The sequence below is a fragment of the Oncorhynchus keta genome, chromosome 14, assembly GCF_023373465.1.
Source record: "Oncorhynchus keta strain PuntledgeMale-10-30-2019 chromosome 14, Oket_V2, whole genome shotgun sequence".
Classification (NCBI taxonomy): domain Eukaryota; kingdom Metazoa; phylum Chordata; class Actinopteri; order Salmoniformes; family Salmonidae; genus Oncorhynchus; species Oncorhynchus keta.
In genome coordinates, this window is record NC_068434.1 from 17,491,162 (window position 1) to 17,513,977 (window position 22,816).

Consider the following 22,816-nt stretch of genomic DNA (forward strand, 5'->3'; position numbering starts at 1 on the left):
CGGCGTCACCCATGATTCACCAAACAATATTTTGATATAGGAAGCAAAGTACTTTTAACATATGTTTTTGTTTCAGTCTCCTCCATCTCCACTAACCAAAGTTATATCCATAACGTTTTTTCTATGAATAATGTAAAATGAACAGCTGTACAGAAAGAGTCATGTGAAGGGCAACTAACAGGAGGAACTTCTAGATGCAATTTAAGCCATTAAGTCTCCAAATATAAAATAATGCTATTTCTAAAATAAGCAATAGAAAGTTGCAAGTTACAATATTCTTGCAACCAATATAATGTTATATTAATGGAGGATACAACGATCCCAGCTCTGCAGATTTTGCTGTGAAGAGACAGAATCATTAGATCATTTGTTTTAGTACTGTCCATATGTAGCTTGCTTTTGGTCGCAGGTCCAGGAATGGATGAAGAATTGCAGCATTACTGGCGCTTACTCTGCAGGTAGCACTACTGGGTGATTTGAAAAGTCCTAGTCAATCGATCAATAGTATAATAATACTTTTAGCAAAATATTGTATCTTTAATTTACAATCTGAAGAAACTAGGAGAATAGAAAAGTGCAAATCAATCCCAGAACAACAGAAAAGGACCTTGTGAAGATGCTGGAGGAAACAGGTACAAACATTTTCTAATATCCACAGAAAAACGAGTCTTATATCGACATAAGCTGAAAGGCCGCTCAGCAAGGAAGAAGCCACTGCTCCAAAACCACAATAAAAAAGACAGACTACGGTTTGCAACTGCACATGGGGACAAAGATCCTACTTTTTGGAGAAATGTCCTCTGGTGTGATGAAACAAAAACATAACTGTTTGGCCATAATGACCATCTTTATGTTTGGAGGAAAAAGGGGGAGGCTTGCAAGCCGAAGAACACCACCCCAACCGTGAAACACGGGGGTTGCAGCATCATGTTTTGGGGGTGCTTTGCTACAGGAGGGATTGGTGCACTTCACAAAATAGATGGCAGCATGAGGGAGGAAAATTATGTGGATATATTGAAGCAACATCTCAAGACATCAGTCAGGAAGTTAAAGCTTAGTCACAAATGGGTCTTCCAAATGGACAATGACCCAAAGCATACTTCCAAAGTTGTGGCAAAATGGCTTAAGGACAACCAAGTCAAGGTATTGGAGTGGCCATCACCAAGCCCTGACCTCAATCCTATTGAACATTTGTAGGCTGAACTGAAAAAGTGTATGCGAGCAAGGAGGCCTACAAACCTGACTCTGTTACACCAGCTCTGCCAGGAGGAATGGGCCAAAACTCACCCAACTTATTGTGGGAAGCTTGTGGAAGGCTACCCGAAACGCTTGACTCAAGTTAAACAATTTAAAGGCAATGCTACCAAATACTAATTGAGTGTATGTAAACTTCTGACCCACTGAGAATGTGATGAAATAAATAAAATGCTGAAATAATGTAAATCATTCTCTCTATTATTATTCTGACATTTCACATTCTTAAAATAAAAGTGGTGATCCTAACTGACCTAAGACAGGGAATTTTTTACTAGGATTAAATGTCATGAATTGTGAAAAACTGAGTTTAAATGTATTTGGCTAAGGTGTATGTAAACTTCCGACTTCAACTGTAGATGGGAGGGGTCGAGGGTAGCCGAAGGATAGGGGTAAAAACAAACAAAAGATAACTATTGTAAAATAGATTGTGTCTGTAAAATGTATATAGTATGTCTAACCTGGAAGTAGAAGCCTAAGTCTTGTTGTTCATTCGTTTTCATTAGGGGAGGGGTGGAAGTGTTAGTGGAAAATAATTAACAACAAAAATATTATTAAAAGATGTGCAGATGATGTGTTTGGACACACCTACTCAGGATTTTTCTATATATTTGACTATTTTCTACATTGTAGATAGCAAGACATCAAAACATAGCCCAATTTGGTAAAAGACCAAGTCCATATTACGGTAAGAACGGCTCAGATAGGCAAAGATAAACGACAGTCCATCATTACTTTAAGACATGGTCAGTCAATATCCGGAAAATTTCAAGAACTTTAAAAGTTTCTTCAAGAACAGTCACAAAAACCATCAAGCACTATGATGAAACTGGCTCTCATGAGGACCGCCACAGGAAAGGAATACCCAGAGTTACCTTTGCTGCAGTGGATTAAATTCATTAGAGTTACCTGCCTCAGAAATTATCATGTTGTGTTGCTACCATGTTGTTGTCATGTTGTGTTGCTACCATGCTGTGTCGTCATGTGTTGCTGCCTTGCTATGTTGTTGTCTTGAGTCGCTCTTTATGTTGTCTTGTCGCTCTTGTCGTGATATGTATTTTGTACTATATATATATATATATATATATATATATATATATATATATATATATATATATATATATATAGTACAATATATACAGTATATACAGTATATATATAGATATATATATATATATATATATATATATATATATTATTATTTATTTATTTTTTTTAAATCCCAGCCCCGTCCCCGCAGGAGGCCTTTTGCCTTTTGGTAGGCCGTCATTGTAAATAAGAATTTGTTCTTAACTGACTCGCTGACTTAACTGACTAAAGTGATGAAATAAAGGTTAAATAAAATGGAGAAAAAAAATATCGCAGCCCAAATAAATGCTTCACAGAATTCAAGTAACAGACACATCTCACCATCAACTTTTTAGAGGAGACTGTGTGAATCAGGCCTTCATGATCAATTTTCTGCAAAGAAACCACTACTAAAGGACACCAATATGATTAGTCAAAATGTGAGATTTTTGGTTCCAACCACCGTGTCTTTGTGAGACGCAGAGTAAGTGAATGGATGATCTCCGCATGTGTGGTTCCCACCGTGAAACATGGAGGATGTGTTGTGATAGTGTGGGGGATCTTTGCTGGTGACACTGTCTGATTTATTTTGAATTCAAGGCACACTTAATCAGCATGGCTACCACAGCATTCTGCAGCGATACTCCATCCCATCTGGTTTGCGCATAATGGGACTATAATTAGTTTTCAACAGGACAATGACCCAAAACACACCACCAGGCTGTGTAAGGGCATTTGGCCAAGAATGAGAGTGATGGAGTGCTGTATTAGATGACCTGGCCTCCACAATCTCCACAACCCCATTGTGATGGTTTGGGATGAGTTGGAACACAGAGTGAAGGAAAAGCAGTCAACAAGCGCTCAGCATATGTGGGAACTCCTTCAAGACTGTTGGAAGATTATTCCTCATGAAGCTGTTTGAGAGAATGCCAAGAGTGTGCAAAGCTGTCATCAAGGCAAGGCTATTTTAAAGAATCTCAAATATAAAAATATATTTTGATTTGTTTAACACTTTTTTGGTTACTACATGATTCCATGTGTGCTATTTCATTGTTGTGATGTCTTCACTATTATTCTACATTGTAGAAAATAGTAAAAATAAAGAAAAACCCTGGAATGTGTAGGTATGTTCAAACTTACGACTGGTACTGTATTAATTACTAACAAATATTGGAATTGGAATTGATACAGACAATTAAATTGATGGAAGCTACAATCGATCTGCAACATAAAATATTAAAAACACAACGGGCCCAAAACACATCAGCTGGATAGATATTCAGAGTTGATTATGCTCTCAAATCAAGATTGGGTATAATTGTTGAGGGAATTACCAGCATTGTGGCCATCAGATTGACCTGTGTCCTTGACACAAGCAAAGAACCCCTGTGTGATGAAAAAAAGATCTTCATCTTGCATGCTTTATTCCCCTTCTCCTGTGCCTATATGTGACTCGTTTCAGGAAACTAGGCATATGTCGCGGGTCAATACTTCACAGGAGAGCCATTTGAACGTGAACTTAGAAATGCCTTCTGGAACATGTGAACTTACCTGTGCCTCAATAACAAACTTGTATGCCATCTGTAAATATAAATAAAAATGTTAAATTATGAGTCTAGTTAGTTTAACACACAAAAAAACAGGAACCTTCCTGCTAGCCATGATTGGCTGAGATAATGAGTGGGCTGGACATGCCCAGAGATGAGTTCGGATATAGCACATTTCTGTCTATTTGAGCTGGTTAGTATGTGTAGGTAATCCTGTCTGACGCGGCTTTAAAAATATATATATTGCGTAGTAGAGCATAAGTGTTACTCTGGAAGACCGAATTTTGAAATAAGTGGAATTAGATTATGGTAGCTAAGGAGATGGAGAAAACACCTGTCTCGGGATTACATCTTCAAAATAACGGCAACCATGGCATCCGTGACCAGGAGAAGCATCCATCCATGATAAGATAGCCTAGCTAGCTAAATTTTCAGATATTACACATTTCTAATTTTGACAGAGATTCATTTTCATTACACGTTAAAGTGTACTGTTATCTATTTAGCTAACATTAGCTGGCTGGCTCACTAGCTAATGTTACGTGTATGATCGTATTATTCATATCTCAAAGCCATTTGCTTTGCTAGTTGTAGCCTAATGTTAGCTAGCTAAAATTGAACCTGGCTGGTTAGCTACCTGTAGATTCATGCAGGTTAGTAACGTCATGAGTTGGGATTATGGTTCATTGTTTAGCTTGCTAGCTCACAACATGCCTTAACAAAAGACTCCACTATGCAAGTATACATTTCAATAGAATGTCACTGCGACAACTGTTGATAGATATAGCTGGTAAATTCACTCTGGCTATCCACTCCGATTTCAAGTACTCTCGTCTGAGTGTGCCAGAGCGCAAAATAACTGACAAGTTTCCGAATGCTCAACACCCGTTGAATATGGCCGGTGTCAGTAAACGTTGGCAAAATAAGTGTAAATTGTTGCCAGCAGTACAGTTGCAGTCACCAACGCTCTGGATAGAATAAAAACAGACTAACCGTCTCTGCTATGGCGAGTAAAATGGTCAGTGAGGTGTTCTCTCATTTGTGTCTGGAAGTAGCTAGCAAGCTGGCCAATGTTTCGCTGTTAGCTTGTGTGCTTGACTGCTGTTGTTAGGTCAGAATGCTCAGATCAACCCTTAAAGAGATGGGTGGGGCTATAGTTTAAGAGAGTGTGAACGATGCTGAATGGGTGATAGTTCTCTAAGTGCATTGTTGAGGCATCTGTTGATACAGATAGGATCAAAAGAAAGGAAGCACTGCTCTCAGATCAGCTTCCTCCCTTTCCAATCTCAATTTAACATTAGAATTATTCCACAATACCATTGACAGATCAGGTCCTAGAGAGATGATACCATCTTTGGCTTCAAATATTGAGGCGGTTTATTCTAATGCTTAACCTATTGTAATGCACTAAATCAAGATTTTGTGCATCATTGTGCACGTTACACATCATGAAATATATAGAGTCAAAAATGACAGAGAATGGCATACAAATAGCTAAATAAAACTCAATGCAATTAATATGAACTTGATTTCAATATCATTGAAATGTATAGATATATGCAGCCTATACTGCATGTACCTTTTTATACAGTCATCTCGGATTTCATTTTGAAAAAAATTCACAGAAGGCTGGTGGCACCTTAATTGGGGAGGACAGATTGTGGTAATAGCTGGGGTGGAATAGGTGGAATGGTATCAAACACATGTTTTCAATTTGTTTGATGCCATTACATGTGCACCGTTCCAGACATTATTATAAGCCGTCCTCCCCTAAGCAGCCGCCACTGATCTTTATATCCTCTTCTTGTTTTGCAAAGAAATGGGCAACAATGTATTTGTTGTCACTTATAACATTAGTTCTAAAGATATCGGCGGTCACAGAAATACAGATAAACATCTTGATTTTGTGCTTAGCGGAGATTTTGTGCTTAGAAAAACATCTAACAATGTACTTCGCTGTTCTAAGAGTGGTCTGCGGCAGTCGTTAAATAACAAGTGTTTTCAAAAGCAACTGATGGTTGGGAAACAGAGATGTAATAATGCTCTTCCAAAGGTTCTAACGATGAATGTAGCCTTAAAATGCTTTTGGGCAACCGAGTGCAGGACTTCAGATATTAGGACGAGATTCACCAGAGAGGGACATTTCCTAGCTCCCACAATATACGTCACGTATAAAAGCATAATACAACTCCTGTCCAAAAATGCTTATAATGCAACGTGAATAATGATAAATGATTTAATGCTTTATGTCTCTACAAAACTTTGACTCTTACTAAGGGCGTCCGTAAACCGTGACATATCAGTAAATGTCTATAAATGCCAAACCATGACACAAATACCAAGCCATGGCTGTTCTAAAGTACTAAAGCAAGTGGTGGTGATTAGCTTTTTTCACTTTTAATGAACTCTTCAATGACTGTATGCAGAGCTTTGCATTTCCAAAACATTGGAGTTTTAAGGGTGGAGTGGAGTAGAGCAGTAGAAGCTGCATCCCCTCAATGAAAAGTAACACTTTGTCTTCTCATCTATAGCCTAACCCTGTTAGCATTCACAAGTGATTGTATTTGTTTTAGACATGCATATCACATAGTCACATCTCAATTCATCCAAGAACCACCAGAGGTATGTCGTCAACGTCACGCCAACACCATATTTCCCTGGAGTGTCGCGAAGCAATGTCATGTGTGTGTGTGAGCCCTAATGAGGACAATCCTGGCTCCCTTACAAAAAGAGACGCGTGAAGAAACACAGACAGGCTCACAAACACAGGCACACAGTTATAAAATGTTATATATACAGTTATATATACAATACATTTGGAAATACAACCACAAAAGGTGTGTAAATACACAATGTCAGTATTATTAAAAGTATGACACTGTCTGTTTGATTTATTTGCTATTCAATAATACAGAGCAGAGAGGAAGAGGTGAAGTGAGAGGTTTTACTCTGTCCGGGTGACATAAGCCCTTTTTGGTATGGATGTCTATGAGTGTCAAATTAAGTAAGGCTTATTTGATCAAATAGAAGTTTCATAATGTTTAAGCTGTTACAAATGTACTGATATAAGTGGATACATGTGGAATTCTGGCAACTTTGACAAAAACAACTTAGTTGTTGTGCATGTTGTTCACACACATATCTGCCTTCTCATTTGCTAGAATGGTCCCACCTGATCTTGTCTGCCTTCAATCATTGAGGCCATATATTTCCACTGTTAGAGCGGTCACTTGGCTATCTTTTCAATAAAATAAATCATCAGCTAAATACAGAACTGGTGTGTTAAACCTGACACCATGACAGGGCTGGCCCTGACACTAGGAAAACACAAAACACCCACACACACACACCCACACACACACTTTAAGAACATACCGCCCACGAGCCTAAAACCCCATAGCGCTGAGAGAAGTATACACCACTCTACTCATGTCCCAATTACCCAGACCCCTCTCCTGAAGCCAGAGCGCCACAGAATCCCCAACATTATCCCACGTGGCGTCATTAAATCCCAACCTACCACCTCAGTGGTTTGTTTGGCTTTAATGACGCCACGTCATCTCAGATTTGTCTTATATGCTCCATGCGCTTGACTGCTTTTCTCTCGCTCCCTCTGTTTCTCTGTCGGTCTCGCTCACCTCTCCCTTCCACCCATGTGTCTCTCTGTCTTCTTTCACACTGCCTTGCTCACCTTTCCCTTACACTCTGTCTTCAAATTGTATTAGTCACATGCGCAGAATACAACTTTGCAGTGAAATGCTTATTTACGAGCCCCTAACCAACAATGCAGTTTAAAACAAATACAGATAAGAGTAAGAAATAAAAGAAACCAGTAATTATAGAGCATCAGTAAAATAACAATAGAAAGACTATATACAGGGGGGTACAGGTACAGAGTCAATGTGCAGGGGCACCGGTTAGTTGAGGGAATATATACATTTAGGTAGAGTTATTCAAGTAGAGTAGCAACAAAGAGTAGCAGCGTTGTAAAAGAGGGGGAGGGGCAATGCAAATAGTCTGGGTAGCCATTTGATTAGATGTTCAGAAGTCTTATGGCTTGGGGGTAGAAGCTGTTTAGAAGCTCCTTGGACCTACACTTGGCACTCTGGTGCCGCTTGCCGTGCTGGAGCAAAGAGAACAGGAGAGAACAGTGTATGACTAGGGTGGCTGGAGTCTTTGACAATTTTTAGGGCCTTCCTCTGACACCACCTGGTATAGAAGTCCTGGATGGCAGGAAGCTTGGCCCCAGTGATGTACTGGGCCGTTCACACTACCCTCTGTAGCGCCTTGCGGTCGAAGGCCGAGCAGTTGACATACCACGCAGGGATGCAACCAGTCAGGATGCTCTCGATGGTGCAGTTGTAGAACAGTTTCGAGGATCTGAGAACCCATGTAAAATATTTCCAGTCTCCTGAGGGGGAATAGGTTTTGTCGTTCCCTCTTCATGACTGTCTTGGTGTGCTTGGACCATCTTAGTTTGTTGGTGATGTGGACACCAAGGAACTGTAGCTTAGCATCTGCTTTGTCTGACTACTTCTTTATTGATCTAGTCACTGGTGCTTCCTGCTTTAATTTTTCCTTGTAAGCAGGAATAAGGAGGATATAATTATGGTCAGATTTGCCAAATGGAGGGCGAGGGAGAGCTTTGTATGCGTCTCTGGGTGTGGAGTAAAGGTGGTCCCGCTGGTTGCACATTTAACATGCTGATGTATATTTGGTAAAACAGATTTAAGTTTCCATGTATTAAAGTCCCCAGCAACTAGGAGATAGTGTGGTCTAAAGCTTATCATGAGATACTCTATCTCAGGTGAGCAATAGCTCGAGACTTCCTAAGATATCGTGCACCAGATGCTATTTACAAAAATACATAGTCTGGCACCACTTGTCTTACTAGACGCCGCTGTTCTATCCTGCCGGTACAGTGTTAAACCAGACAGATGTATGTTGATAGTGTCGTCGTTCAGCCATGACTCCGTGAAGCATAATATATAACAGTTTTGAATGTCCCGTTGGTAGTTTAATCTTCCGCGTAGGTCATCGATTTCATTCTCCAAAGATTGCACGCTTGCTAGCAGAATGGAAGGAAGTGGGGGTTTATTCGATTGCCTACGAATTCTCAGAAAGAAGCCTGCCCTCTGGCCACTTTTTCTCCGCCTCCTCATCATGCAAATCACGGGGATCTGGGCCTGCAGTACATCATTCGCGTTGGGCTCGTCAGACTCCTTAAAGGAAAAAAAGGATTCTGCCATTCCGTGGTGAGTAATCGCAGTCCTGATGTCGAGAAGTTATTTTCGGTCATAAGAGATGGTAGTGGCAACATTATGTACAAAATAAGTAAACAAATACGTTACAAAACAACGCAAATAAACTTCTTCTCGCACTCTCTGTTTCTCTCTCAGTCTCGCTCACCTTTCCCTTTCATGCATGTATCTGTCTTTTCTCACTCTGTATTTCTCCTCAGATAACCTCTTTTGATCATTCTTTCTATATACCCTCTCCTCCTATCCCTCTTTGACACATTCTCTCGCCCACCTTTCTGTTGATCGCTCTCTTTAATTTCTGTGATCTATAACATAGATTTGGGACAAAAAAATAAAAAAATAAAAAAATAAATCCATAATCGATGTCTATTGTTAGAGACACAATGGGATAGTTATCATTTCCTTTCACTAACTGCTTTCAATATCCTCACAGTGAAATGTACCTATTTTTGCGATTACGAATCCAACTAAACAGACACTTTGATGCCTGAACTGGCACCTCTGAGACAAATCTCGGAGTACATAACTGTGTAGGTCTGAGTAAAGGATATTTATTTGCATTTCAGAACGAAAGAATGGCAGAGGTTTAGCACATACATGCTGTGATTCGCTCCAGCAACCCCACTGGTAATACACACAGGAGTGGAACCAACAGCTGTTCTGTCCAGCTCTCACTGTTTAATCTGCCACTAAACCCAATCAGCACTGTGGCACTAGTCAACTGACACACTAATTAACTGTAATTTCACACCACAAGCAAAAATAGTACCTGAAATAGGACCCAAGCATAATATAAGTACTGTAACTTAAACTCTAAAAGCAGATACAGTACGTCACAAATCCTGACTTTCTAAACTCCAGGTAATAGTGCATTGATGCCAACATTCAGATGTACACACACGTCTCAGATCAACATTCGCTCTGGTGTGTGAGGAGTTTTAGTGGGCACATCTGTCCCTGTCTAGTAACCTGAGTGACTCGTCTCTCCCAGCTGGTATCTGAGTCTTACCTGGATCCAGGGCCATCTGTCGTTCTCGGCAGCCGTCCATGCATTGACCAGGCCCTTCTTGTTGAGCCGGGCAAAGTAGGGGTACCACTTCTGCAGGCCGAACAGAGCACGATGTGTGGACGAGGCTGTTATCTGCTGGTTGGAGATGATGCCCCCCTCCATGCCAAGTGGTCCAGAGCATTCTGAGAGGACAGAACAAAAACAGACATGGATAGGGTTAGATAAAGGATGAAATATGTTTGCAATCATACATTTCACAGTTATCTGGCTAGTGAGTTTAAGATAGAGGTTGTTCAAAACATGAATATTTTAATAAGGCATATGTATAGGTGTGCACCATGGGAGCAGCATTCTTTCTTCATAGGAATAATCTGATGGTCCACCGTCCCATTCTCTACAGCACTGCTGCTTTTCAATGTTCCTTCCCCAGTCCATGATTTTCTGTCCATGTCCATCTGTCTCAGAACAAGATGTACCTCATGGTTGGGCTCCCCTCCGTTACATCAGGCAGAGTCTCGGTCATAAACACTGAGTTTTTGCCTTCGATAAACGTAATCGTATCTTTTTGCTGCTCTCTCCCATGGAAATCCTGTCCTTGATGTCGAAAACAGTCAGGTCACCTTGACTCGTGTTCATCAAACTGTTGTCATTGATCTGGTTCATCTCCAGGACATCCTCAATGTTTCCACTATGACACAGTCCTTAATTAGAGGGCCCTTCTGGTCATCCTGCAACCCATCCACTTCCTCATGAGCCATGAGTCTCTTCTCTAAGTCCACCACCAAAAAGAGAGCCCTCAGACTGGCTCCAAAGGAACTCCAACTATTTTGCCTGGACAACATCATCACCACAGTCAACAGACCCAAGCAGGGCTTATATACCATCAATGCTCCAGAGATAAAGTGGAGAGGCATGGCACCAATATGGCTCTAATGAAATCACCCAAAGTGTAAGAATCCTTTTTACTGAGAATCTGCTAAGCAGCATGTCCAGGTACTTTAGCAGCATTTTAACAGCCGCATCTGTGGATTTTATACCCTGCCAAAGCTTTTCAAAGACAAAATGCTTCTTGTGCTGAACTTGGGAGTGCTTCCTTTTATTGTGTCCATTATAATGCACATCGTGTCAAAGATGTAATTTCTTAAGCAAAATCAAACAATTGGGCCTCATCCCAGAAATTCTTACAAATATTCATTAAAAACATGTGAGAGTTGAAAACAAATCGAAAATGAGCTACATACTGTAGATTCTTCACATGCCCATCGCAGTGAGTGAATGTGAACCAAGGAATGGCACATTTTGGCTGCTCTTACATCAGTACTTGGAAGCTTAAACAGAATTGTTTCGATTTTAACAAGAACACATGACAGCCCTCGACTGTCAGGTGTTTAGCACCTTCTCTCCTTTTTATAATTGGTAGTCTGTGTGCAAAAACATCTGTTTTGCTCTCAAAGAACACAACAGTTCGTAAGTTTCCACCTTCCACCTCACGCTGTAGTCAATTAGAGTGGCATGATGCATGGGAATGGAACGATTTGACCATGTAGCAATAATAACTGTATGCTTTGGGTTTGATTTATCGCCCGGAGAAATGCAGTTATACTACGTAAATTAGTCTTCTTCAAATGCAACTCCACAACAAATAATGGACGCTTTGTATATGTAATGCAACTAGAACATTTAAGATTGTCTGAATGACTAATGTCATTCTCTTTTCAAAATAGACCAACTCAATGTGCTTTATATCAACCATCCACCCCTGTGTTTCAGGTGAAGGGGAACGCTGCGGGGGAATGGAAGGATTAAAAGGGGGAACAGCCCAGCTTTGTCTGTACCCCTGGTTTTAGTGCTTCTCTAACTACTTTGGGCTTAATTCTATTTTTAGTGTTTTGCTCAAGCGTGCAATAACAGGCTTCTATGACACTGCTTTGCAAAGCATCTTTAAGGCCTTTGCCCACAGCGTTCTCGAGCGTCCCCAACTCACAGCTATGCATGACGGCTAAATATTAGGTGAGAGCTTCCACGCTGTGCAAAAACACTGCTGAGTAGAGGCACTCTTCTTATGCGAATAAACCAGCATGTCATCGAGCTAGGCTTAAGCATGAAGGTGTCATGTGTTTTCAGACCTGCTGTGTACGCTTAGTCTGTGATGAGTGTTTTTCTTCAGTCACCAACTTCACATAATTGCACATAATTACAGCTATGTATTTTTCTAACTGAGGATGAATTTTAAGACCTGGGTAGGTAAAAAGCTTCTCACGACTGCTCACCCTTAGGATGTTTCCACACCTGTTCCCTTTCAGCCAATCTTTGTGAACTCAGTGCTGTCCAAAGTAACTTAGACCCCTCAAAAGATCTGGAGAGATGGTCTGACTTCTGTTCGTGTGAAGTCTCAAATCAAAATCAAATCAATCAAAATGTATGTCACATGCTTAGTAAACAACAGGTGTAGACTAAGAGTGAAATTATTCATTAGAGATCCTTTTCCAACAATGCAGAGTTAAGATAAAGCTACATTTTCTAAAATAGAAATAGCGACAAAAGAAAAAAATATACAGTGAATAACAAAAACAAGTCTTGTTATTGCAACAGGGACTACTGTACCAGTACTGAGTCGATGTGCAGGGGTACGAGGTAATTGAGGTAGCTACATACATAGTAGGGGTAAGGTGACTAGGCAACAGGATAGATAATAGACTGAGCTGTAGCAGCAGTGTATGTGGTGAGTGTGAAAGTGTGTGTGGGGGGCGTCAGTATGCATGTGAGCGCATGTTATACTGTATGTGTGTGTGGTATATGTAGTGTGTGTGTGCTTGTGTGTGCGTATGTGTGTGTTGGGTTGTCAGTGTAAGTATGTGTGAGTGTTTGGGTAGAGTCCAGTGTGTATAGAGTCAATGCATGAGAGTTAGTTCAAATAAGGGTCAATTCAGGTAGTCCGGGCAGCCATTAAATGAGCTATTTAGAATAATTGTTTAGCAGTCTTACATGCTGACCAGACCAGACACGTCGCATGCGCGAGAGTTGCAAAATAAATATACACGTACATGTTATTAAATCATTGCACCCACACTGCTCGCGAGTGTCTGCGTGGCCAGGTGCTAAAATAGAACATCATTCTATTTGTGACGCTCAACGTGCTGCAAGTCCTGCCTCTCAAATCCCCTCATTGGTTTTTAGGAGCATATAACCACATGCCATCTCCTCATTGGATTTTAGGAGCATATACCCATGTGGATGATTTAAAGATGAGCGTAAAGTTGGTTGCCAACAGCCATATAAAGTGCAAAGAAGAAAAATAAGCCTGAAGGAAGGTGTCACGTTCTGTCCATCGTTCGTATGTGTTTTCCTTGTTTTAGTGTTGGCCAGGACGTGAGCTGGGTGGGCATTCTATGTTGTGTGTCTGGTTTGTCTATTTCTATTTTTGGCCTGATATGGTTCTCAATCAGAGGCAGGTGTTAGTCATTGTCTCTGGGAACTATATTTAGGTAGCCTGTTTTGTGTTGGGTTTTGTGGGTGATTGTTCCTGTCTCTGTGTTTGCACCAGATAGGACTGTTTAGGTTTTCACTTTTCTTGTTTTGTTTAGTCTGTTCATGTATAGTCGTCTTTATTAAAAACATGAATAACCACCACGCTGCATTTTGGTCCGCCTCTATTTCACCAGAAGAAAACCGTTACAGAATCACCCACCAACCAAGGACCAAGCGGCGTGGTAAACAGAGGCAGCAGCAACAGCAGCAGCAGGAGAAGCGACAGGTGCAGCAGGAGCAACAGCAGCAGCAGCAAAGGCAGCAGCAGGAGAAGCAACAGAGGCAGCAGCAGCAATGGGAGAGGCTGCACTATTTGGATAAATGGACTTGGGAGGAGATCCTTGACGGAAAAGGACCCTGGGCAGAGCCAGGGGAATATTGCCGCCCCAAAGCCGAGCAGCGAAAGCAGAGAGGCGGCATTATGAGGAGCTAGCACGGCAGAGCGGCTGGAAGCCCGAGAGGCACCCCCAAAAATGTCTTGGGGGGTGGGGGCACAGGGAGAGTGTAGCAGAGTCAGGAGACAGACCTGAGCCAACTCCCCTTGTTTACCGTAAGGAGCCATGGATAGAATTGAAGCTGTCGGCGAAGCAGAGTGCTGAGTCTGAGAGTGTGGAGAATGTATTGGACAGAGTAGAAAGAAAGCTGTTGGTTTGCCATAGTATGCACGGCATTCGCCCTGAGGAGCGTGTTAGCTGTCCGATGTCACCCGTGTCAGTTCCTCGTACTCAGCCTGAAACGTGTGTTGGAGTTCCGGGGGATTTGATGCCGGCTATACACACCAGGTCTCCAGTACACCTTCACAACCCGGTGTGTCCTGTTCCTTGCACTCACCCGGAGGTGCGTGGCCCAGTACCACCACGCATCCCGCCTGTCCAGCGCTGCCGGAGCCTTCCTCCTTTCCAGCACAGCTAGAGTCTCCCGCCTGTCCGGCGCTGTCAGAGCTACTGCCCCTCATGCCAGAGGCGCCAGAGCCCCTCATTCCAGAGGCACCAGTGCTCCTCAGTCCAGCACTGCCAGAGCCTTTTTCTCCAGTCTGCCCAGCGCCATCTGAGCTACCCATCTGCCCAGCGCCGTCTGAGCTACCAGTCTGTCCAGCGCCGCCAGTGCCGCCAGTCTGCCCAGCGCCGTCTGAGCTACCTGTCTGCCCAGCGCCGTCTGAGATACCAGTCTGCCCAGCGCCGCCAGTGCCGCCAGTCTGCCCAGCGCCGCCAGTCTGCCCTGCGCCGCCAGTGCCGCCAGTCTGCCCAGCGCCGTCTGAGCTACCCGTCTGCCCCGCGCTGTCTGAGCTACCAGTCTGTCTAGCGCCGCCAGTGCCGCCAGTCTGCCCAGCGCCGTCTGAGCTACCCGTCTGCCCCTGGCCGCCAGTGGCGCCGGTCTGCCCAGCGCCGCCAGTGCCGCCCGTCTGCCCAGCGCTGTCTGAGCTACCAGTCTGCCCAGCGCCGCCAGTGCCACCAGTCTGCCCAGCGCCGCAAGTGCCGCCAGTCTACCCAGCGCCGCCAGTGCCACCAGTCTGCCCAGCGCCGCCAGTGCTGCCAGTCTGCCCAGCGCCACCAGTCTGCCCAGCGCCACCAGTGCCGCCAGTCTGCCCAGCGCCGCCAGTGCCGCCAGTCAGCCAGGATCCGCCAGAGCCGCCAGTGTGCCAGGATCAGTTAGATCCACCATTCAGCCAGGATCCGCCAGTGTGCCAGGATCCGCCAGTCTGCCAGGATCCGCCAGTCTGCCAGGATCCGCCAGTCAGCCAGGATCTGCCAGAACTACCAGTCAGCCAGGATCCGCCAGAACTGCCAGTCAGCCAGGATCCGCCAGTCTGCCAGGATCCGCCAGTCTGCCAGGATCCGCCAGAACTGCCAGTCAGCCAGGATCTGCCAGTCAGCCAGGATCTGCCAGTCAGCCAGGATCTGCCAGTCGGCCAGGATCCGCCAGTCTGCCAGGATCCGCCAGAACTGAACGTTCTGTCCATCGTTTGTATGTGTTTTTCTTGTTTTAGTGTTGGTCAGGACGTGAGCTGGGTGGGCATTCTATGTTGTGTGTCTGGTTTGTCTATTTCTATGTTTGGCCTGATATGGTTCTCAATCAGAGGCAGGTGTTAGTCATTGTATCTGATTGGGAACCATATTTAGGTAGCTTGTTTTGTGTTGGGTTTTGTGGGTGATTGTTCCTGTCTCTGTGTTTGCACCAGATAGGACTGTTTAGGTTTTCACTTTTCTTGTTTTGTTTAGTCTGTTCATGTATAGTCGTCTTTATTAAAAACATGAATAACCACCACGCCGCATTTTGGTCCGCCTCTCTTTCACCAGAAGAAAACCGTTACAGAAGGAGGAAAGATGATGAGAAACTAATTTGGTTTACCGTTATCTGTGGATTAATTGTCGGAGTAGAGGACCCTGTGCATTTCAGGAAAAATAAGCAACCCAATGTTTATATCCCAGGACAAATTAGCTCGCAACAGCAAGCTAGTTAGATACATTTCCATAAATGTTTCATGCTTTACGACCTGTCCCCAAATTAATATAATTGGTTCAGAGTTTGCTTTTATATTTCAACCTGCGTGTTTTGGTCGTGTCTGGTGTGGGGGTACAAAATCGACATGCGCGAGGTAGCACCTACAGGCGTGCGAGCGGTTTGGTCAGCATGTTAAGGCTTGGGGATAGAAGCTGTTAAAGGGTCCTGTTGGTTCCAGACTTAGTGCACTGGTACCACTTGCAGTGCAGTATTAGAGAGAACAGTCTATGGCTTGGGTGGCTGGAATCTTTGACCATTTTTTGGGCCTTCCTCTGACACCGCCTGGCATAGAGGTCCTGGATGGCAGGGAAATCGGCTCCAGTGATGTACTGGGCTGTACTCACCACCCTTTGTAGCGCCTTGCAGTCGCGTGCCTTACTGTTGCCGCACCAATCGGTGATGCAGCCATTTAAGATGCTCTCAAATGCCAAATAATTTCAGCCTCCTCCCGACACGTGCCTCTGATTGAGAACCATACTAGGCTGAACTCAAAACCCCAACATAGAAAAACAAACATAGACTGCCCATCCCAACTCACGCCCCGACCATACTAAATAAAGACAAAACAAAGGAAATAAAGGTCAGAACGTGACACCCAGGGTCCTGAGCTTGGTGATGAGCTTGGAGGGGACTATGGTGTTGAATGCTGAGCTGTAGTAAATGAACAGCATTCTTACATAGGTAGTCCTTTTGTCCAGGTGGGTGAGGGTAGTTTGGAGTGGAAATAGAGATTGCATCATCTCTGGATCTGTTGGGGAGGTATACAAATTGGAGTGGGTCCAGTGTGTCTGGGATGATGGTGTTGATGTGAGCCATAACCAGCCTTCAAAGCATGTCATGGCTATAAATGAGTGCTCCGGGGTGATAGTCAATTAGGCAGGTTACCTTGGTGTTTTGGGCATTGGGACTACGGTGGTCCACTTGAAACAAGTTGGTATTACAGACAGGGTCAGGGATAGGTTGAACATGTCAATGATGTCAGATGGGGCTCTTATGCATGGAAGAGAGCATAGAAGGCATTTAACTCTTATGTTAAGCTCACGCCACTCGACAGCTGGTGGCTGGGTTTCCCTTTTTCAAATAGGTGATGGTTTGCCAGCCCCGCCAGATCCGTCGTGTGTCAGCCGGCGTAGTGAGATTTAATCTTACTCTTGTATTGACACTTTGCCAGTTTGATGGCTCTTCAGAGGTTGTAGTCAGATTTCTTATAAGCGTCCGGATTAGTGTCCCGCTCCTTGAAAGCAGGACACAGTGCGGCTGTTGCCTGTAATCCATGGCTTCTGGTTGGGGTATGTACATACCGTCACTGTGGGGACGGCGTTGTCGATGCACTTATTAATGAAGCCGGTGACTGATGTGGTAAACTCCTCAATGTTATAGGATGAATCCCTGAACATATTCCAATCTGTGCTAGCAAAACAGTCCTGTAGCTTAGAATCCGCATCATCGGTCCACTTCCATATTGAGGGCATCACTGGTATTTCCTGTTTGAGTTTTTGCTTGTAAGAAGGAGGAAAGAGGTAATATCTGATTTTCCCAAGGTAGAGTAAGGGAGGGCCTTGTATGTGTTTCTGTGTGTGACATAAAGGTAATCTAGAGTGTTGTCACCTCTAGTTGAACAGGTGCCAGATCAGATCTTGATGATGCATAGAAAAACCAGAAAGATGTATATCCATGTACTTGTTCAGCCACGACTCTGAGAAACATAGAATATTGCAGTTTTTCAGGTCATGTTGATAGGATTGTCTTAAACAGAGCTCATCCAGTTAGTTCACCAGTGATTGCTAGTTCACCAATAAACAGGGGGTCATTGGCGGTGTATTTGCTCTCTGATGTAGTCTCAAAAAGATGCCGCCTCGCCTGCCTCCCACTGCTTCCTCTTTCAACTACTTGGGTTTAGGGTCTGGACTGGGATAAGGAGAAAGACCAGAGCTGCCAACTCGTTGAAGTAGACATTTTGTCTAAATTGAGGTTAGTGATCACTGTTCTGATGTCCATAGGAAATGATGGAGACATTACAGTGCAGTACCCCATAAGGAAAAAGAGAAAACAGGTTTTTAGAAATGTTTGCAAATGTATTAAAAGTAAAAACAGAAATACCTTATTTACATAAGTATTCAGGCACTTTGCCCTTTAAACTCGAAATTGAGCTCAGGTACATCCTGTTTCATTTGAACATCCTTGAGAAGTTTCTACAACTCGATTGGAGTCCAGCTGTGCTAAATTCAATTGATTGAACATGATTTGGAAAAGCACACATCTGTCTCGCTTTAAGGTCCCACAGTTGACAGTGCATGTCAGAGCAAAAACCAAGCCATGAGGTCAAAGGAATTGTCCGTAGAGCTCAGAGACAGGATTGTGTCGAGGCACAGATCTGGGAAAGAATACACTAACATTTCTGCAGCATTGAAGGTCCCCATGAACACAGTGGCCTCCATCATTCTTAAATGGAAGACGTTTATGCCACCAAGACTCTTCCGAGAGCTGGCTGCACTGCCAAACTGAGCAATTGGGGGAGAAGGGCCTTGGTCAGGGAGGTGACCAAGAACCCGATGGTCAATCTGGCAGAGCTCCAGAGTTTCTCTGCGGAGATGGGAGAACCTTCCAGAAGGACAAACACTCCACCAATTAGGCCTTTATGGTAGAGTGCCAGACGGAAGACACTCCTTATTAAAAGCCACATGACAGCCACCTTGAAGTTTGCCAAGAGTCATCTAAAGGACTCTCAGACTATGAGAAACAAGAATATCTGGTCTGATGGCCTGAAAGCCAAGCGTCACGTCTGGAGGAAACCTGGCACCATCCCTATGGTGAAGCATGGTGTTGGCAGTGTTAATTGTACTATACTGACTCTGTTTTACAAGTCTTTCATTGAGAGTACTTTAACTTTTTGTGTTTTTTGTTGGTTTGGCAATTCCACTGTCAGCCAGAGAAATATGCTGAGAAGGATTATCACCACAGAAATCAAGGTACTTGGAGTCAAACAGGCAGGCCTGGATGAAATCTTTAACTTCTTATGGCTGGGAGGCAGTATTGAGTAGCTTGGATGAATAAGTTGCCCAAAGTAAATGGCCTGCTCCTCAGTCTCAGACCCTTATTATCAAGTAATAAACACTGTTGTGGGAGACGCAATGGCAATTTTGAAAACAACACCAACAGTAGATCCAGTTGCTGTAACAACGTAGCTAGGGAAGCAGGGAGCCGGTGATGTCTGACGACTATCCTCAGGAAGAGTCTCTCTCTCTCTCTCTCTCTCTTTGTGTTTGTGTGTATATGTATGTGTGTGTGTGTGTGTGTGTCTGTGTGTGTGTGTGTGTGTAATGAGTGGTGGACAGCCTTAGGGACACCATCTCTGTCTGTATTCCAGTCTGATAACTCACTCCATTCTCTTTCTCTGGTTGATTCATCATCAAACAGCTCATAGACTGTATGTTCTGGGTGTTTCTCAATATGCATACTACTGTGCTCCACACTTTCATGCTCAAAGTGCATTCTCTTGAGTACGTTCTTGTGAAGACGAGAGTGTGGAGAACGCATAAAACATTTCATTTGATGGCCTCCTTGAGTGGCGCAGCAGTCTAAGGCACTGTATCGCAGTGCTTGAGGCGTCACTACAGACCCGGATTTGATACCAGGTTATGTCACAGCCAGACGTGACCAGGAGTCCAACGAGGCAGCGCACAATTGTCACAGAGTCGCCTGGGTTAGGGGAGGGATTGGCAGGCCGCACTCTAGTGACTCCTTGTGGCGGGCCGGGAGGACACATGGCTCTCGATCTTCGCCTCTCCCAAGTCCATTGTGGATTGGCAGCGATGGGACAAGACTATAACTACCAATTGGGGAGAAAAAGGAGTAAAAGAAAACATTTAATTTGAGAAGCATTCGCATTCCCCATTCACTGAACCTTCTTCCAGTCAGGACAATGGCAAACATGGAGATGAAACAAGATATACACTAAGCAAACATTTTACTTCATAATTATTAGCTAGATATATTTTAATCGTAATCTAGCTAGCCAGCTAACCAGTTAAACAGGCAAAAATTATCTACAACTAATGTTATGCAAGGTAGATCATTATCCAAGATAGGTCAATTCTTCGTGGCTATCGAGCTAGCCAGTTAGCCCTACTGACTTTCTATGGACTTACCCATTCAAAGAACATTCCTTCTTCTAGCTAGGACAATGGCAATAAAGATGAAACAATATATACAAAGCAAACATTTGACTTAATATGTGAATTGTGATAATGTTGCTAACCAGACATTAAAACAGGCAAATATGACCTAAAACCAATGTAATCCAAAGTAGATTATTCGTGGGTAGCTAGCTAACAATTCTTTGTGGCTATCTGGCTAGCTAATAGTATTAACTAGCTCTATTGACTTACTATGGGCTTACGACCTATGCACACTACACAGTGGGTATTGTATTGTAGGCAGGTAACCATGCTAAAATTAGCGCAGCATGTATTTATTAAATTTTCAAGATAAAATATTGTAGTCAGGCAACATAGGAGATGTCATTTCGTAATATTTCATTCCGAAGTCGGAGGTATATTCTCTCGCTTCAGCTCAAATAATGGTTCATTGACTTCAAGAAAATGTGTTTTTACATTGTTGCGTCATATTTCTGTGTATACTTTCCGTTGAAGCTTGCATCGATGCATGCTTCAAAATATGTATAAACAGAGTACACATTCGAGAAGTGCCCTCCTTGCTCCGTTTTGCATACATTGATTTGGATTCATACTCTGACCCTCCGTGCTCGGAGCACGGTTGTATGCATTTTGAGAAACACCCTATGTGTCATATGGTCATAAATCCACCTGCTGTATATTAGGGGTAGTATGGTAACAACTTCTCCTGGCATGCCAGAAGGTCAATCCATTGAAAGAGCAAATGAGTACATTGGCAAGTGAGCGATGTCAGTGTCTCCAAAAGGCTTTTGTGTTTGCTCAAATCTGGTATCTCAACTCCATCTGTGCTCTTGTCAGCTTTGCCTGGTCATCTGCCTCGACAAACAGAAAACTATTGATGGAAAAAAGTTATTTAGAAAATAACCTATCTTTTTGGGGGGAGAAGAAATAGCTTCTTTGATAAAATTTTAACTAAAAGAATGAAATGGTTTGAGGGGACCGGTGAGGGAACCTGTCCTATCAAAGATTAATATTAAAGTGATGGCTAAGCATTGCTAATGCTCCATTGTGTTGACATACAATCCCAATTTCATTTGCAGGTTGGCAATCTCTGGCCAATCCCCTGGATTCAAAGCCATGAATACTAATGTTTACCAAAGGCTGCCTTTCCGAGGTACACCGCAGAAACCCTCTCAATCTTGTTATGCCAGAGCAGGGAATCTGTTTTTTCTTCATCCTTTCATCCCTCAATCAAAAGACGGTTTGGGTGGAATAAAAAAAAAAAGCACATCACAGGATAAACTTATGACACCTATATTCATGACAAGTTTTAACAAGGATTCTTTTCCTGAGCTGCGTCCGTAACTCAGAGTTCAATAATGTTGAAACAATATGCCTTGTTTTTTTCTCGTTTCCTGTCGCTCTCTATATTCTGTTATTCAATCTTCACTACAAAGAACTTGTCTTCTAAGGCTGATTTATTTTAGCATGTTTTTCCCCCTTGACATTACCTACCCTTTATGTTATGACTCGATAGAGCACCTGGATTTGTATAATAGTCCTAATGTATAGCTGATATGATTAACCACAATTTTGTTTAAATTATAATGCCATTTTAATGCCAGATATCCAAATTAGTGTTGTGACCACAGATACTACAGTTGAGCATATTTAAAAACCATTTTTTTTAAAGCGCTAGTCCAGTTCAACCCCCCCAACTGTACTGCCAGGACAGCCATTCTATAACACTGAAGAAACACTGTAGCAACTAAGCCTTAGCAAATGCTCCAACACTTTATCAATACTGTTGCTTCAGACAATCTGTAACAACTCTGTGTAGAAACACTGTAACAATGTTGGAGCAATTCTCTACCAAACTTAGCAGCAACCCTAGCAGCAATGCTATAACAATGCTACGGCAACTCTGTGGCAACGTTCACCTTGTGGAGATAACAGGGCTCCTTTAATGATCTGTCTGCCAGCCATGCGTCCATCCGTGCAGGGCAGATGTGGCTGAAGGCCCTTGGCCTCAGCTTGCTGCTCCCTGTGCATACTTCAGCCCCCCCGACAGCACACACATCCCTAACGCCACCATCGCTACCATGTGACAGCTGAATAAATCTCCCACAAGGCTTACCTACAGCCCCAACAAATTAGAGCCACACTGAAATTAAGGCCACTGCAGCAATACTAATGAGAAGGAAGACTGGAGGACTGGGGAGAGAATGAAAACCCATTCTGAGGTGTGAATATGATTGCACTAACATTCAAAAAGTTAAGTTTGACTAATTTCCTGTGAATGTTGTGGTGGAAAATCTGTGTTATATTTGCTCCCACAATGTCCACCGGCTTGATGCAGGCTCTCACACACACAAACAAACACCTGTGCATGCACACACACTTTGCCAGTGGGCATTCACCAGCGTGAGTCCCAACTGAACTCCTAGAAATTCCCAGAAATGGCTTAATGAATGAACAAGGTCTTTTTGAGCCAACAGGCTCCAGGGTTTG

General features: G+C 43.2%; 1 protein-coding gene across 1 annotated transcript in view; it reads right to left on the reverse strand.

Moving 5' to 3' along the window:
- Positions 1–22,816, reverse strand: part of LOC118373294 (EGF-like repeat and discoidin I-like domain-containing protein 3) — a 217,172-nt gene that overhangs the window by 73,940 nt on the left and 120,416 nt on the right. Inside the window, exon 5 of the mRNA XM_052461215.1 lies at positions 10,140–10,321. Within this exon, the coding sequence (XP_052317175.1) occupies positions 10,140–10,321 (182 nt within the window). The remainder of the gene's footprint in view (positions 1–10,139; positions 10,322–22,816) is intronic.